The 18,165-nt window shown below is 46.8% G+C and overlaps 2 protein-coding genes across 4 annotated transcripts in view; one reads left to right on the top strand and one right to left on the bottom strand.

Moving 5' to 3' along the window:
- Window positions 1-4,108: 4,108 nt before the first annotated feature.
- LOC122925735 (mitochondrial inner membrane protease ATP23 homolog) lies at window positions 4,109-13,323 on the bottom strand. Of its 3 annotated transcripts, none has more exons than XM_044277083.1 (6): window positions 13,073-13,323; window positions 11,367-11,412; window positions 9,010-9,091; window positions 8,716-8,853; window positions 7,701-7,784; window positions 4,109-4,508 (listed from the first exon to the last, which is right to left on the bottom strand). In XM_044277083.1, the coding sequence occupies exons 1-6, from the start codon at window positions 13,221-13,223 to the stop codon at window positions 4,305-4,307; spliced, it is 705 nt and encodes a 234-aa protein (XP_044133018.1). In that variant the 5' UTR covers window positions 13,224-13,323; the 3' UTR covers window positions 4,109-4,304. The 3 variants fall into 3 exon arrangements, with proteins under 3 accessions (XP_044133018.1, XP_044133020.1, XP_044133019.1); XM_044277085.1 differs by having other exon boundaries at window positions 13,069-13,204; XM_044277084.1 differs by lacking the exon at window positions 7,701-7,784.
- Window positions 13,324-13,497: 174 nt separating this feature from the next.
- The window catches only part of RPAP3 (RNA polymerase II associated protein 3), a 63,594-nt gene continuing 58,926 nt past the window's right edge, over window positions 13,498-18,165 (top strand). The window contains exons 1-2 of the mRNA XM_044277082.1: window positions 13,498-13,585; window positions 17,154-17,319. Of these exons, the coding sequence (XP_044133017.1) occupies window positions 17,167-17,319 (153 nt within the window). The 5' untranslated portion in view covers window positions 13,498-13,585; window positions 17,154-17,166. The remainder of the gene's footprint in view (window positions 13,586-17,153; window positions 17,320-18,165) is intronic.

Below are 18,165 nucleotides of genomic sequence, written 5' to 3'. Positions count from 1 at the left end.
TCTACTGTCTGGAACTGTTGTCCATTTTTGTAAACTTCCCTTGCCATTCATCTCCAAAGGTTCTCAATTGGATTTAGATCAGGGGAACACGCAGGATGGGCCAAAAGAGTGATGTTATTCTCCTGGAAGAAGTCCCTTGTCCTGCAGGCATTGTGTACTGTAGCGTTGTCCTGTTGAAAAACCCAGTCGTTAGCACACAGACGAGGGCCCTCAGTCATCTGCAACATCTGGACATAGCCAGCAGCCGTTTGACGCCCCTGCACTTCCTGAAGCTCCATTGTTCCACTGAAGGAAAAAGCACCCCAGACCATTATGGCCCCCCCTCCGCTGTGGCGCGTAGAAAACATCTCAGTGGGATCTGCTTGTCATGCCAGTAACGTTGGAAACCATCAGGACCATCAAGGTTACATTTTTTCTCATCAGAGAATAAAACTTTCTTCCACCTTTGAATGTCCCATATTTGGTGCTCTCTTGCAAAGTCCAAACGAGCCGTTCTGTGGCGTTCAAGGAGACTAGGTCTTTGAAGACGTTTTTTGTTTTTGAAGCCCTTCAGTCTCAGATGCCGTCTGATGGTTATGGGGCTGCAGTCAGCACCAGTAAGGGCCTTAATTTGGGTCGAGGATCGTCCAGTGTCTTGACGGACAGCCTATTGGATCCTCCAGCTCAGTGCTGATATTTTTTTAGGGTCTTCCACTTGACTTTTTTGTTCCATAAGCCTCAGGATCTTTTAAGAAATTCCAAATGACTGTCTTAGGTCCCTTTCACAAGAGCGTGATTTCCACGCGGGTGCAATGCATGACGTGAACGCATAGCACCCGCACTAAATCCTGACCCATTCATTTCAATGGGTCTGTGCACATGAGCGTTGTTTTTCACGCATCAGTTCTGTGTTGCGTGAAAATCGCAGCATTTTCTATATTCTGCGTTTTTCTCGCAGCCCTGGCCCCATAGAAGTGAATGGGGCTGCGTGAAAAACACATTGCATCTGCAAGCAGGTGCGATACGTTTTTCACTCATGGTTGCTAAGGGATGTTGTTTGTAAACCTTCAGTTTTTTTATCACGCGCGTGAAAAATGCATCCAAACATATTGCACCCGTGCGGAAAAAACTGAACAACTAAACGCAATCGCAGACAAAACTGACTGAACTAGTCAGTGTGAGTTTCACTGAACGCACGCTGACCTAATCCGTCACGCTCGTGTGAAACCAGCCTTACTGCGTCCCACTTCAGCAGTGATGGCGCGCTGTGAGAGACCCTGCTTATGCAGTTCAACAACCTGACCACGTTCAAAAAGGGAGAGTTTTTTTTGCCTTTGCCATCACAACATGTGACTATCTGACAGAAAATGACAATGAATCCACATCTTTGCACAGATTTGGCCTTTTAAAGGCATGTGGGCCTAAACTTTGGATCAGTTGAAAAACAGCCTGTTTCAGTTTATTCGTTGTTTTCATTAAATTGAATGCTCAAAAAATGTTTTGTCTCACTCCCATTTCTTCTTGTTGCATGTTGAAGCTCTACTTGGAACCTTGTTAAGATCCAACACTGTAAAATATGATTTTTTTGCATTTTTTAAGTGGTCTTAAACTTTTGATCAGGACTGTAATTATCGAAAAATTCCTCCGAAGGTGTCCACAGCCTTTAAAGGGTTTCTACCACCAGAAATACTGTTATGCAGCTGACTGACATTAGCGATGCGCTAATGTCAGCACCACATAACAGTGTTTTTTACCTTTCTCCCTGCAGCCGTTTTGGTAAAATAAGCACTTTTATAATATGCTAATGAGCCTCTTGGTGCTATGTGGGCGTAAAATCAGCACCTAGAGGCTCTGTCCACTCACCCTTTATCCCGCCCAGGTCCTCTGTTCTGCCCACCCCGCTCCTCTTGAATGATTGCACGGTCCGCCGCATCACTGCCGAAATCCCGCGCCTGCACCGTTCACTTCTGTATTAGGCGCAGGTGCAGTGAGTGAATGATGCGCCCCATGTGCCGGATTCCTGCCTGCACCGACTACGTCACAGTGAGGAAGCTGGCATCAGGAGAGCGGCCTTCACTCACTGCGCTTGCGCCGAATACAGAAGTGAACGGCGCAGGATTTCGGCAGCGATGCAGTGGACCGTGCCATAAATGAAGAGGAGCGAGGCGGGCAGAACAAAGGACCTGGGTGGGATAAAGGGTGAGTGGACGGAGCCTCTAGGTGCTGATTTTACGCCCACATAGCAAATAGAGGCTCATTAGCATATTGCTAAAGTTTTTTTTATTTATTTTTTACCAAAACGTCTGCAGGGAGAAAGGTAAAAAACATACTGTTATGTAGTGCTGACATTAGCGCATCGCTATATCAGTCAGCTACATAACAGTATTTCTGGTGGTAGAACCCCTTTAAAGGGGCTATCTGTGGTGAGACAACCCTTTAATAGTAATGCTGCCTAAGAAAGAGCAGGAGACACCCAGGCAAAAGGGGCAGACCTTCCAGAAGTATAGGCTATTGTCCCACATATGGAGCAGCGTGTACTTGGTATCGCAGCTCAGCGCTATTCACTTCTATAGGCCTGAGCTGCGTCTAGGCCATATGACCAATGCAAATGATGTCACAAGGGCTAGGGAAAGCTGTGAGAAGGCTGTGCCAGTGCCTTCTCAAACAGCTGATCGGCAGGGGTCCAGGGTGTCAGACCACCACCTATCATATACTGATGACCTATCCAGAGGAGACCTCAGAAGAGCCCTTTAAATAATAATAAAAAAACATGCATTTCTCAAAAGTAGCCAAGACAAATGTGAAGGTGGCCTTATGTGTATCCATGCTGATATATCTAGTGTTGATAAAAAAAAAAAAATATAATAATAATAATGGCTGCACACACATAAGCAGTAAAGCGAGAAATGGGGATCATTCTAAATTCAAGTGGTATTATACCTACTATAAATGGATCAATGGAAGCTCTTAGCGCACATACATGTCGGGCCCATCTAACAGGCGCCAAGGTGGCTTCCGCAGACGGGTCCCTGTCACTAATATACCGTCTCTCTTGGACTTATCCAAGTCCACATTTTCAGGGCAGTGCAGGAACCAGCTACATTTGTACTTTGCTCAGAAGCCCCAGGCATTTGCTCACACCACTTGAATTTAGAATGAGCCCCATTTCTCAGCTTTACTGCTTATATGTGTGTGCAGCCATTATTTTTTTTATTTTTATCAACCATGTTTGCTTCATGGATATGCACCTATGACTATGAATAAGAATGTGCCAGTCTACATCTTCTTGTAGTAAGATATATCTATTGTGACACAGAAGACTGACAGCTGGTGGAAGCGGAGAGCATGCTGCCATGCTGGATTGTATCCTCAAAACCAAGTTTCTTTATTTTGAGTAGTTATGTAATGTCATGTAAAAAAATTAATAAAAATTAAATAATCAATAAAGCCAGCAAATAAAAGGTTTTTTCCCATAAACATGTATTCTGAAGATAGGTGATAAATCTGTCATGGCTGGGGGTCTGATCACTGGGATTACAAGTATAGGGTCCCTAATGTGCAGTAGCTTGCATGTATGGCCACTGCTCCATGCACCGTCTGTGGGACAAATGGAGATAGCCGAGCACTTTACTCACCATTTCAATAGAAGTGAATGAAAGGGTGGTCATACACTACGACTCCATTAACACACACGGGACTCTGGGATCCCCTTCACATGATAGGTGGGGTCCCTACCTTCAGACCACCAGCAATCATACATTGTTAAACTATTCTGTGGACAGATCATATACGTAATTTAGTGTAATATTCTCTCTCTTTAGGTCCCAAATTCAGGACTTGGCTCGCATGGCTTTAAAAGGTGTTGTCCAGCAACCCCTGGTCCTAAACCTGTGCCCCTGAACATAAGACTCACTCACCTGTCCGCGATACCACAATGGTTTCATTCCCATCCGGTCCTATGACCGCTAAGCTCCATAATAGGCCTTGCGTCACAGCAGCTACAGCTCCAAGGGCAGATCACCCCTAGAAGCAAATGAATCCACAGACTGGGGGAGAACAGAGCCCCTGCGCAGGTATTTCTAACCCATTTCCATGCCCCACATTGACAAGTACAGAAATAAACTCTGTGTTGTATATAACCAGCAAAACATTAATCAGTTGTATAAATCACAGAACTAAATATATATACAATTAAAAAGTCATACAATAAAGACGCAAACAACTTCCATCATAAGCACGGAGGCTTTTCTGTTTGAGGTGTGCGATTCCGATTCACGATTACTAGATCATCGTAAGAATTTATTTCGGTGTCATTTTTGAGTAGCTTAAAGGTTTGCATAATATCTTCCTTGCTTTTTAAAATCTCTGTATGCCATGTCCGCGTCCCTTTTACAGTGAGGGATTCGACCAAACGGTTCATAGTCATTAAAACATGATTGAAACACGTCGTCTACGGCCTTTTCTGCTGCCTCCCGACTGATCTGCCTGACGGCCAATATAGAGCGGAGAGAGCGGTCTCTTACACAGGCCTGGGAGGGAGATAAGGGAAGATCAGCTTTCATCAAAAATCACCGCCATATTTCCTGAATTATACCTACTGTTTCTACAAGAAATCTCCTTTTTTTACTTTCAAAATATCTCAATGCATTCCTCAGAAGTGCAATAATGCCTGCTTCTAAGGGCTCATTCACACGACAGTGTGCTGGCCAGGCCCCATGCTGCGGACCACAAATTGCAGTCCGCAATGCACGGGCACCGACTGTGGGGCGGCAGCAGCATCCGGATCGCGGACCCATTCACTTGAATCCGACGGTCCACACCGCAAAAAAGTAGCGCATGCACTACTTTTTTGCGGTGTGAGGGCACGGCCAGAAACACCACGGAAGCACTCCGTAGTGCTTCTGTGGGGTGCTCATCCGTGCTTCCGCACCGCATCTTCAGGGTTTGCGGACCCATTCATGTGAATGGGTCCACATCTGTGATGCAGGGTGCACACAGCCCAGCTGGTCCCTCGTGTATTACGGACCCGCCGTATGCAGGGCGCAATACAGCCACGGCGAGGTACTGGTCGTGTGCATGAGCCCTAACACAATATCCTGTGGCTATGGATAAACATCTAAGGCTGTGTTCACATCATGTTTCTATCATCCACTTCACACTGGTCGTGTGCATGAGCCCTAACACAATATCCTGTGGCTATGGATAAACATCTAAGGCTGTGTTCACATCATGTTTCTATCATCCACTTAGTAGATCTATTTAACAGATACACTAACATACAAATAGAAGCCAATAGCAAGGAGTCATAGGCTCATGTGTCTGCTAAACACAGCCTATGGCCTCATGCACACGGCCATGCCGTTTTTTGCGGTCTGCAAAAAACGGAAGCCGCCCGTGGTGCCTTCCGCAATTTGCGGAACGAAAGCCGGCAATATAAATGCCTATTCTTGTTCGCAAAGCGCAGACAAGAATAGGACACGTTATATTTTTTTAGTGGGGCCGGGGAACGGAGCCACGGATGCTGTCCGCATGTTTTGCGGCCCCATTGAAGTGAATGTGGAGGGGTGGGGGGGGGGGAGAAAATGTTGTTCCTGCTCCCAGAGGCTCCGTTCTCCCACCTTCGTCGCCTCCCTCCAAGTCCTGATTGACAGGGCCAGGCAACGCTCGCATCTGTCTGTCAGCCCTGTGCTCTGGTGAATTCTCGCACCGTTCAGCATTCGGCGCAGGCGCGGTGAGGGAGCTGTCAGCCTGAGAGCGTCTTTCCCTCACTGCGCCGAATGCTGAACGGTGCGAGAATTCACCAGAGCACAGGGCTGACAGACAGATGCGAGCGTTGCCTGGCCCTGTCAATCAGGACTTGGAGGGAGGCGACAAAGGTGGGAGAACGGAGCCTCTGGGAGCAGGAACAACCCCCCCCGCCTAGAGGCTAATTAGCATATTATATAAGTTCGATTTCTGGCGTAACGGGCACACAGATAAAAGTAGGAATAGGCTAGTTAGGTTTAGCTGACATTAGCACATCGCTAATGTCAGCTAGCTTAATAGGGTTAATTCTGGTGACAGAAACCCTTTAAAAGGAGGAGAGGGAGGAAGCAGGAGAACAAGGGTACACAGGGAAACTTGGGTCCGCCCTCTGTGCACTTAACGGCGAATCTGCATATGGATTAAAAGTACATCTTCTCCAGAAAGAAGCAATGGATAACTAAGTGGAAGGTATCATTATATTCAGCTGAGATAGCCCCAAGGCATTGTACCAGGCTTAACAGTATGTCCTGCTCACAGATTCCAACTGGTTTTTACGGAAGTCTTAATAAAAACATGCTGGCCTACAATACGTCATAATTATTGGAGTGAATCTGTCACCAGTTTTTTGGTGTCCAAACTAAGGGCTGTTTCACACGAGCAGATGCCGTGCGTGACATCCGCTCCGTGAATGACAGCCAAGACCCGCTGCGGACAGCAGAGACACGGAGCAGTAACATGACTGATAATGCTCCGTGCCTCTCTGTGATCTCTTTACTACGAAATCACAGTGACAACTTTATCTCACTGTGATTTCGTAGTAAAGAGATCACAGAGAGGCACGGAGCATTATCAGTCATGTTACTGCTCCGTGTCTCTGCTGTCCGCATCGGGTCTTGGCTGTCATTCATGCAGCGGATGTCACGCACGGCATCCGCTCGTGTGAAACAGCCCTAAGGGCAACATAAATTAGTGACAGATCCTCTTAGTAAGGCCTCATGCACACGACCGTTCCGTTGTTTGCGGTCCGCAAACCGCGGATCCCAAAAAAAACAGAAGTCGCCCGTGTACCTTCCGCAATTTGTGGAACGGAAGGCCCATTGTAGAAATGCCTATTCTTGTCTGCAAAACGGAAGAGTCTGGAATATTCAGTTCATCAGCTCCTGATTTCCCCTCGCTGCTAATTCAGTTGGGAAAAATTGTCACAGTGTCAGGGAGGAGGAGAAAGCTTATGGCGTGCACTGGAGCTGTTAGAACCTAGCAGCATAAAACTGGTGTCAGAATGCCTTTAAGAGGGGCGTCTTATATGGGTTATCCTGGAAAAGATAATGCTGACTTATCCTCAGGATAGGACATCATTAGCACATCAGTGGGGGTCCAAGTCCCTGCACTCCCGCCGATCAGCTGTTTCAGGACGCCGCTGCGCTCACCGGAGCAATGTAGGCTCCCTGCAGCTTTCCAAGGATAGCGCCATACACTGTATAGTGGCAGTGCTTGGTATTGCAGCTCAGTCCCATTGACTTGAACATGGCTGAGCTGCAACTAGGCCACATTATGTCACTGGCATAGGAAGAGGCTGCAACGCTCAGGGCCTACTCTAACAGCTGATCGGCAGGGTCCTGGGTGTCGCACCCCCGCAGATCTGATCCTGATGATCTATACTGAGGATAGGTCATAAATATATTTTCCTGGATAACCTCTAATAATTTCGATGCATCTCATGCATTAGAAAATGAAATCTACCACAGCAAATATCTGATCGAGATCTCTACTGTAATTAACGCCAGTTTCTAGAACAAGCATTGTGTTGTGGTGTGTGTGTGTGTGTGTGTGTAAATCATACTTTTCTTTGTTCAAAATTGAGCCATCACTCACAAATTTCCTATGCCAGAAGACAGGCACTGTTGCTTTAATAGGAGGGGTCCATTCACATACTGTTAGACAAACACTACATATACCAGTAACTTTTCAGGACATACCTGATGATGTTGTTTCAAGCCAAAATTAAACCGGCTAATTTCATTACTAAGCGAGCAGTCTCCGCTGAGATTGGCAGCTCTGATCTACAGGAAAACACTAAATGTAAATTGAGGATAGGGCATCAATATTGTACTCCTGGAAAACTGCTTAAGGTCTCATGCACACGGCCGTTGTTGGCCGGTGCCCGTATTGCAGCCCGCAAACAGCGAGTCCGCAATATACAGGCACTGGCCATTTGTGCACAGCATCACTGAGGCGGACCCATTCACTTGTACTGGTCTGCAATTCGGAAGGTGGTGAGGTGTGGAACGGGGTAGTGCTCCTGTGGGTTTTCTGCCCGTACCTCTGCACAGCAAAAAAGTAGCGCATGCATTACTTTTTTGCGGTGTGTACCATCAGATGTGGATTGCGGATGCAACAGCCGTTTGCATGAGGCCTTAACAAGAGGAGCGTCAAAGCTTCACAATGTCCCCAGTACAGTATCACTGTAGGGTCTCTTAATATTCCACATTGCTCTGCCTTCCAGTCCTACATTAATATGAGTATTAGGCCTCATGCACACGACCGTTCCGTTTTTTGTGGTCCGCCAAACGTGGAAGCCGCCCGTGTGCCTTCCACAATTTGCGGAACGGAACGGCGGCTCGGATGCGGACCAAAACAACGGCCGTGTGCATGAGGCCTTTACAACATGTCGCAGCCACCACAGCTCTCCCAGTATGACTGGTGTAACGCAGATGCATGTTCACAAATATCTGCTGTGGACATGCAGTAGACACTGCTTAACCATCGATCAGTATAAACTCATTTGGGGGAGATTTATCAAACTGGTGTAAAGTAGAACTGGCTTAGTTGTCCATAGCAACCAATCAGATTCCACCTTTCATTTTCCAAGGGAGCTGTGAAAAAAGAAAGGTGGAATCTGATTGGTTGCTATGGGCAACTAAGCCAGTTCTACTTTACACCAGTTTGATAAAGCTCCCACACTATCTTCATAAATGTAAATGTCATGCTTACCTCAGAGCACGCTAAATGGCGAACGTTATTAAACCAATCGACATGTGCACGGCAGTGGTCAAATGCATGAATCAGCTCATGTGTCACCACGCGGTTCATGTGGGACTGATTGTGAATGTTATTCTGACACAGCACAATCTGGAGGAAGGAAAAAAAATAATGGAATGGAATGATGGGGAGTCAGTGAGGTGAGCAATGCCTATTTTCTTTAAACCTTTCTGGCTTTTCATTATCAAGCCCCTCCAGACTAGGAAATACATCTGACATAATCATATGGCGTCACCCCTCACTTACTTCAGACGTATCCGCGTCAAAGCCTCCACTTACTGATCCGTCACAATCCTCGCACGAAAAATGGCGGTCTCTGGAAACTGTGCTAAAAAGGCAATACACTCACGTCAAAGTTATTTCTGCAGGACCGGAACACAATCATATCCACTGCACTTTGGTGGCATGTACTGTTATTTATTCAGACCAGGGGTCAGCAACCTCCTGCCCCCAGCTGTGGGGAAACTACAACTCCCAGCAAGTGAAAAAGTCTAAAGCTTATAATTTTCTGCTAGTGTATCGCTAACAAGCGTTTGTAGTAACGCTTGTTGGCGATGATCTGGCAGTGTAATACTGGCGCCGACTACCCGATGAATGAGCAAACGCAGCAGGTTTATAAATCATCCCTTGCTGGTGGCAGATCGTGCTGTGGAATCCTGATCTGTTGCCGGCAATCAGTGATTCAGTATGGGGACAAGTGATGGCATTAGGGATAACTCCTCCATGTAATAGCAGCGGTCTCCTCCGCTGACGAGCAGGCGATTGCTGGGAAGGAATGCCTCCCTCCTGATAATTGCCTGTGTGATCTGCTAGTGTAATGTTAGCATTAAGCTCCTTGAAGACTTTGGGGGTCATTTATCAAACTGGTGTAAAGTAGAACAGGCTTAGTTGCCCTTAGCAACCTTTCAATTTGGACAGCTCCTTTGGAAAATGAAAGGTGAAATCTGATTGGTTGCTATGGGCGACTAAGCCAGTTCTACTTTACACCAGTTTGATAAATGACCCCCTTTATTTGTAGAACATTCCAAGAGAAGCAGAGATTGGCAGCCTATGCTGTATATGTGAGAAGCCTTTTGGATACATACCCTAGATACCAGATTTCCAAATAATATGAACTCAAAGAATGATTTAACCCCTTCAACCACCGTGATGTACTGGTATGTCACGGGGGTCAAGGGAATGTATGGAGTGGGCTGCTGCAGTGAGCCCGCTCCATACGCAGCGGATGCCGGCTGTATAATACAGCAGGCACTCAGCCGCACTGACGAGGAATGGCAATCACGCCGAACCCCATTATTTAATACCTCAGATGCTGCGATCAACACAGATTGTGGCATCTGTGAAGCAAGGCAGTGGGATGCAGCTCCCTCTGCCTCCCAATAGGAGCCCCCGCAGTGAAATTGTGGGGCTCCGATCGGTTACCAAGGCGATATACCTTTGCCATAGATATGAATGCTTTAGTTTATTTAAAAAAAATAAAAAGATTTTATCAATATGCAAATTAGCTCTTAAAAGAGCCCAATAGGCTGTTCCTAACGTCTCTGGAGACCAGGTGCACCCATTCTGAAGGAGCCCAGCAACGCCCCGCGCCCCCTCAGCTCCCCCGACATCGCTCAGAGGACTCGGTGTGAGCGCCTGTACTCCTGATGTAAGTGCCCGCCTGGTCTACCATCCCTGTACTGGTGTCAGCCTCAGAGAACAGACTGCGCATGTGGCTCTTTTCAGAGGTAATTTGCATATTGATCAAATCAATTTTCGGAATAAACGAAAGCATTCATATCTATGGCAAAGGTATATTGCGGTATCTGGCAGATCCTATACACGGCTCTACATGACAGAATTCCTTTAAGTGAACCTGTCACCAAGGCGTTATCACATCTTTTAGGCATTGAAATGATGCTGTGATTCTGTAGAAAGCGATAATCAGAGTCCATACTGTATACCCCTTATCCCTGTGAACCCTCTCGGTCAAAGCAGAGATGGGTCCATGACACACTCAAGTGTTTTTTCTTATATTTGCATGAAAGGCTACTTTCACATCTGCGCTTCTCCTTTCCGGTATTAAGATCCGTCATAGGATCTAAATACGGGAGGAAAACGCTTCAGGATTGTCTCCATTTATTGTCAATGGGGAACTGCCCCTACACCAGAATGCATTCCGTTCCGTTTGGTTGCGTTCCCATACCGCTGCAAGCAGCGTTTTGGAGGGCGTCCTGGGATGCAGAGCAAGACGAATCTGGCATGAAACACAATGTAAGTCAATAATGCCGGATCTGTTTTTTTGGACACAAAACTAAAAACGGATCCGGCCCCCATTGACGTACAATAGTTTTAGTGCCGGATCCGTCATGGTGATGTTACAGATAACACAACCGGATCTGTTCATAACGGATGCAGATGGTTGTATTATCATGATAGAAGCGTTTTCGCTGAACCATGCCGGATCCAGATAAAATGTAGATGTGAAAGTAGCCTAATCCAGTAGAACCCCCTGCATTCACCATTAGGAAGCACAAGCCTCTAGTGATTTAGCCACTCACCTGGGTGATACCTACCTGCAATGGAATATGAAGGAGTTATATTGATTCAGAATAGACACTTACCAACCAGACAGCTTCATGGCATCTAACAGTAGCTTGGCATATGGACCTGAGAAGCAGTAAGAGCAATCTGTTATAGTCGGCACTGATGCTCAATATTCTTAGAAATCAGATGTATATACATGTAAGTCATTAGAGAGGAGTGACTCCATCTGCAGATTCCCCAGAGGAATTCATTAAGAGAATAAAAAAATAAAAATAATAATTGCTAATTAAACCTGTTAAATGAAGAGTGTGTATGGGAAGTATGACATCATGAAGCCCAGACAGCAGCAGGCCGTGAAAAGTAGCCATTAGGAAAGGGACAGTGTGGTCCCTTGTGTTTTTTGGGGTTAGGGTTGTTGGGTGGAGGCCATGGGTTCTGAAGATGCAGAAGTGGCAGGGTGGCTTCACATCACATGCCTCTAGGGGTCTTCAACTGGAAAAAGCCCAAGGCACCATATAGCCATATAAAATCCCAATGTTTATTATTAATGGGGTTATTCAACTCCTATAATAACCCAACAATGCCCGGGCCCCTCATATAGGTTATATTTACCCTGCTCTCCAGCGGGAGATGCTAGGTAGGCATGTCCCCGCCGTGGCCTGCTTCTGCTACCCCCCCCTCCCCCACAATTGCCAGATGAGATGCAGCAGCGGCCATCAGGAGCGACGTGGTTGCAGCGGAACGGAGCTGTAATGGCACCGGACGGGGTTAAAAGCAGAGTGTGCTTGGCGTGCATGCTGTACCTGCGCTCCCTGGACTTTATGTGGCTGTCGTGGCCCATAACAGGTAGGAACTAGTGTTAGGGACCACTCATGAAGGCGACCTTGACATGGTGAGTGGCTTATTACGCTTTGGCCAAAATGTACACCAATGCCTTATTCAACATCCAGCATAAAGGCAGGGCAGAGTGCTGGTTGCAGAGTGCGATTGCATTTGTGTTTTTGCAAGTATAACCTATATCAGGGGCCTGGGCATTGGTGTGGGGGGGTCATTATATCAAGAAAATCATGATATTATTCTCCGGTCCTCCCGCTGTTTGTTTACAGACTGCAGTGGTGATAGACTGTTATACATTACGTGACCGCTGCAGCCAATCACCGTCCTCAGCGGTCTAACGTTAGGGACATTAATAATCTGCATTTTATAATTTACTATAGACTGTACAGTGATATGTGGACACAAAGGCAAAAAAAAAAAAATGCATGTAGGTACACTAAGGGCTGTTTCACACGAGCGGATGCCGTGCGTGACATCCGCTGCGTGAATGACAGCCAAGACCCGCTGCAGACTGCAGAAGCACGAGCACGGAGCAGTAACATGATTGATAATGCTCTGTGCCTCTCTGTGATCTCTTTACTACGAAATCACAGTGAGATAAAGTTGTCACTGTGATTTCGTAGTAAAGAGATCACAGAGAGGGACGGAGCATTATCAGTCATGTTACTGCTCCGTGTCTCTGCTGTCCGCATCGGGTCTTGGCTGTCATTCACGGAGCAGATGTCATGCATTTTTTTTGCCTAACACTTGCTTAGCTCAGTTATATATCGCTGACCATCAGATTTACAGTGCTATATTTTTTTTTTTTTTTCCATAACTCTGACAACCCCTTTAAGCTTTCCCTGTGACATCAGTAAAAACACCACAAAAGCCAGCCTGCAGGTACTGTCATATGTGTAGGGGGAGGGGAGCCCATACACTGTGAGTACAGCCGCAGCACACCTACTGGTTTCCATGGTCAGCCGCAGCATTCTCTGGCACTTGTGGTTCGCTCCGCAGGATTTCGATTCCATCGGGTCCCTTGTGGTCTCCCAGCTCTGCCGGTCCGGGAACAGCGGGTAGCCATGCTGGCCATGCGCCGATCCGTCTTCCTCCATTTGTCTCCCCCTCTCACCTTTACAGCTATCTTACCATCCCGTCTGAACCTGCACAGGAAGCTGCCATCTTGGGACGTTTCCACGTGACGCCGTGACGTCATTGTCAGGTGGAACACTTTCAGCCATTTTTATTTGGGGCAAAACAAAAATCCAGAAATTGCATCGAACGTTTTCTATTTTCTCTGCGAATGTATAGGATAGGCAACAGTACCCTCGCCTGGACGCTGGGGTGCGCTGTTGTGTAATTCGGAGGTGCCATCATAACTCCGGGCACGTTGGTCTCTATGGTTACTGCGTGGGCGCAGGGCATGCCGGGAGGCAGTGAATGGGAAGTGGTAGTAGAGCAGCGGCTGAGTGAGGAGGTAAGTGTCAGGCATGTGTACTAACATGGCCCTAGCTTGTGGGCGGCTGTAGTATGCCAGCCTGGGTGCTTTACATGGCACTGCTTTTCTCTGTGTGCACAGAACACTGCTGAAGGGGGTGGGGGGTAACCTGGAATAACTAATTGTGACAAAAAGGATTATTTTCCAATTTATGAAAGAAACAGGCAACGTTTTGCTCAAATTACAGCTACATAAACGCGGAAAAGCTGATGTCAGCGTTCCCCGCATGATAAATAACCCCCAAACACCCCAAATCATGGAAAACCCATGTGCTAATTGTGTGCAGTTGGTTTTTCGTCTGGGACTACCCAGTGATTGCACATTAAACGCCTATGAGGCCATATCTGTTCCTCCTGACCCCTCCACGTGTACTATGTTCAGTGAGGTACACCACGGAATACAACCCCGACATCCGCCTTCCATGGATATTAAAGGGAACCTGTCACCAAGATTTTGTGTACAGAGCTGAGGACATGGGTTGCAAGATCACCCCTAGCACATCTGCAATACCCAGTCCCCATAGCTCTGTGTGCTTTTATTGTGTCAAAAAATCGATTTGATACATATGCAAACTATCCTGTGATGAGTCCTGTGTGTGAGATGAGTCAGGGACAGGACTCATCTCAGGGTAATTTGCATATGTATCAAATCGTTTTTTTTTTTACACAATAAAAGCACACAGAGGTATGGGGACTGGGTATTGCAGATGTGCTAGCGGCCATCTAGCAACCCATGTCCTCAGCTCTATACACAAAATCCCGGTGACAGGTTCCCTTTAAAGTCGCCCTCCCGTTCAAGAAAAAGAAACTAAATCTAATGAATTAGTGAACAGAGCTCTTTCCTGGTGACCTCGTTTTCATCCTTTTAGTTGCAGATCTTCTACCATCCAAGATGGTCACACCACTTCTCCATTGGTAGCCCAAGACACCTGCTCTTGGATTGGCCAGCATCGTTCACATGAGCAGTGATGGCCAATCCAAGGGCGACAGGAAGTGGTTCATGCGGCCAATTTCACAGTGTGCATCAGGCCGTTCTATTGGGCAGAAGCGGCGCCTCGTAATTGGCTGAGCTGCAGCTAAAACAGGAGGTCACCAGGTAAAGCCCGTATAGCGCTGCCTGATTTTTCGGCAGATATAATCACTAATACAAGCGTTCACATAAATGCTGATTAGTAGTGTTGCGATTTGCAAGTTCGGCGTTCGGTTTATCAAATAATTCCGTAATGCAGGCATGCCAAACCTGCAGCCCTCCAGATGTTTAAACTACAACTCCCAGCATGCCTACTGCTATCAGTCTACAGCAGGGCATTGAGGGAGTTGTAGTTTTACAACAGCTGGAGGGCCGCAGGTTGGGCATCCCCGCCGTAATGGATTCTGCTAACACGGACCATAACAAAATTCTATGACCGCATGCACCACGGAAGCCTATAAGAGGTATTCCGTCATAATAGAAGTCTTTGGCCAGCTCAGCCATACAGAATGCCTCATATAGGCTGCTGTGGTGCATGCCGTCATAGAAATCCGTTATGGTCCTTGGAAACAGAATTCTTAGATAACCTGAACACCGAACTTGCAAATCTCAGAGTTTGCTCAACAATACTCATCTGCCGCCGATTGCCCGATAAATAAGCAAACGCTCAATCATCGGGCAATCCAAGTCTTTTGACATGTTAAAAAATTATCGTTGGCAGGCGGCATATTGTGGTGGTGTGGCACGATCTGCCACCGACAAACCATGGTACAGCATGGGGACGAGCGATGGCATAGCGATCGCTCCTCCCCATACTGTGGAGGAGATCACTGCATGTAATAGGAGCGGTCTCCTCCTCTAGCGAGCAGGTGATTGTTGGGAGGGAACGCTCCCCTCCCAACAATCGTCTGCCACATCGGGCTGTGTAATACAGGCTTTAGTGTTCTATTTGTTCCTATTTAATGTGATTTATTGTTTTTCCTGAGCAGGAGGGTTGCATTAAATAATCATCTGACCCACCGAAATAAGCGGGTTTAGCCAAATTCTTTCTACTGTGTATGTGCACCTTAAAAGTTGCATGCGAACCTCAGTTAAATTGTGGTCACCTTTGAAATTGAAAGCACTAAATCTAACCCCCGGAGGGTTTCCCCCTGCAGGAAAATAGTGGTCATATAGTGTCCATGATTTACGCCCAGCTATTAGTTACAGACTTCATTTCATGCTTTAGGGGGTATTCTGGTTGTTAAAAGTTATCACCTACTTGATGTGGGGATTTATGCATTTACAGGTGTTTTGGGGCAAAGTAGTTGAAATCCTTTCCACGATAGTACCGGTACCAATAGGGGTCTGCCCCAAAATATGTATCTTAGGAGTGCTGGAGGAAGAACGGTGGACACATCACCAAAGGGTATTTTTGGGGGAGGCGCTCTTTCTGGCTAGGAAGGCAATTGCTTCGAGGTGGATGGCGGAAAGGACCCCCACAGTGGGTCAATGGAAGACCTTGATTAACCATGCAATGGCAATGGAAAAAGTGGTGTATACGCATAGAAAATGTCCTCAGAAATTCCAGAAGGTATGGGGGGAGTGGTGCTCCTCTACTCACTCTTTGCAGTCTGTGCATTTGCACTCCGTGTCGGAGGATCCCATTGCACTGGGTGTATGATCACTGTACTGTGGATATAGAGTGTCTTTATGGTCAAATGTGCAATACTATGGATACCTGCCCAGTACACTGTGTGATTTGAAGATGTGCTGTGAAACAAGTGGCTCCCCTGCGTGGGCTGTCACTGTTTCAGACTGTGATGTACCATGTCTGTTGTTAAACTTCAATAAAACGAGTTAAAAAAAAAAAAGTTATCACCTATGCACAGGATAGGGAATAACAGATCTATGGGGGTCCGATCACTTTGACCCCCAACCATCACAAGAATGGGTACCCCATGACCCTCGAAGTGCACAGAAATGAACGCAGTGGCAAGTTGGGCATGCAAACTGACACTCCATTCATGTCTATGGGAGTCCCGAAGACGGTTGAGTTCAGGGAGTCCTGAAAGACGGTTGAGCTCAGTCCCATACAAGTGACTGGAGATGAGCTGTCATACCAACCACAGCCACTATCCAATGGACGGCGTTATGCTTGGACTAGGCTGCGGCCTCCTGAAAAAGCTGATCGGCGGGAGTGCCCGGAGGCAGACACCCGCTGATATGATATTGAGGACCTATTCTGAGAGGAGGTCATTAGTATTAAACACCCGGACAACCTCTTTAGTCTTCTCTAGATGGGACAGTTTAAAAGGGTTATCCAGGAGTTTATATTGCTGTCCTATCCTCAGGATGGGTGATGACATATTCTTGACTAGAGTGAACATAGGCAGCAGAGTGGCGTTGGCTCCCACCACATGAGTAAGGGGATATTAAACAGATGCCGCTCTATCTAACGCTATAGACGTTGGGCTCTTACTTGGTGTTCGGAGTAATAGCAGAGCTGTCCTCATGTCGTACAATAGTTTGGGATTCTAGCCGTTCCTGTCAGGTTGCAGATATGAATCTGTATAACATGCACGTTTGTATTTTTAAGGCACATCGTCACCATGTCGTCTCCAAACAAAGCACTTGAGCTTCAGTTACAGATGAAGCAAAATGCTGAGGAGTTGCAGGACTTCATGCGAGAGCTAGAAAGCTGGGAAAAGGATATCAAACAGAAGGATGCCAAGCTAAGCAAACAGCCGATCGTGGGTGAAGAGGTAGGTATGTCTGCAGTACGTGACATAAGAACAGGAGAGTCCTACTACACTGGTCAATCCCATCCATGACAGATGTGCTACCGTCCTTATGTGTTGGCTGTAAATCTGCAGATGGAAGGTAGATTGGGGCTACATCTCCAAGCACAGAGGAAAGGGATATTCCCATCTCTTACATGTATGGCTTCTGAGAATGATGGGGCTGCATTGCTGGATCAGCCACTTGCAGTGCAGGGAACTGTAGCACGTCTCCCTCTTAGTAAATGAAGTAATGCTGTTGCCTGGGACACCTCATAACTTTATAGGTATTTAACAGCCCTACATAGTACTGATGTGCACCAGACAGCTGCTTTACCCTTCAAGGTTGGAATGCCCGCACTAGAATGAGATTCTGTTTCTGTCATACCTACGTCCTACTAGTTTTTACCAACCACCGCACCACTTTCATTTATTGGGGGTAATGCTGCTATCATTAGATGCAGTATGTGACAGACCTATGCAGTTCTGTCATTTACTAGGTGGCCACATTGCTCCCTACAGTAGGCACATTATTGGCACTACTTCCGGATGCTGTATCTGTCTATACCAGGTGGGCGCATTTATCCTTTCAGTTGATGGTGGGATTGTGCTATTGCCAGATGCACATTTGGTTACTTTTCTGTCCTCATTAGGCAGAATTCTTAAACCATCACCAGGTGCTGTATCTGTCAGTACTACACAGTCCTTAAGGCGCTTCTGTCACGAGGATCAACCCTATTAAACGTGGCATACTGCCTGGTAGGGCTCATCATGTCGATTTTATGCATATGCAAATAAGCAAGTTGGAGCACCAGGAGACGGGTCTGAATC

The sequence above is a fragment of the Bufo gargarizans genome, chromosome 2 (assembly GCF_014858855.1).
Source record: "Bufo gargarizans isolate SCDJY-AF-19 chromosome 2, ASM1485885v1, whole genome shotgun sequence".
Lineage (NCBI taxonomy): Eukaryota > Metazoa > Chordata > Amphibia > Anura > Bufonidae > Bufo > Bufo gargarizans.
The sequence above is the reverse complement of the archived record's forward strand: the minus strand, read 5'-3'. Positions and strand labels throughout refer to the sequence as shown.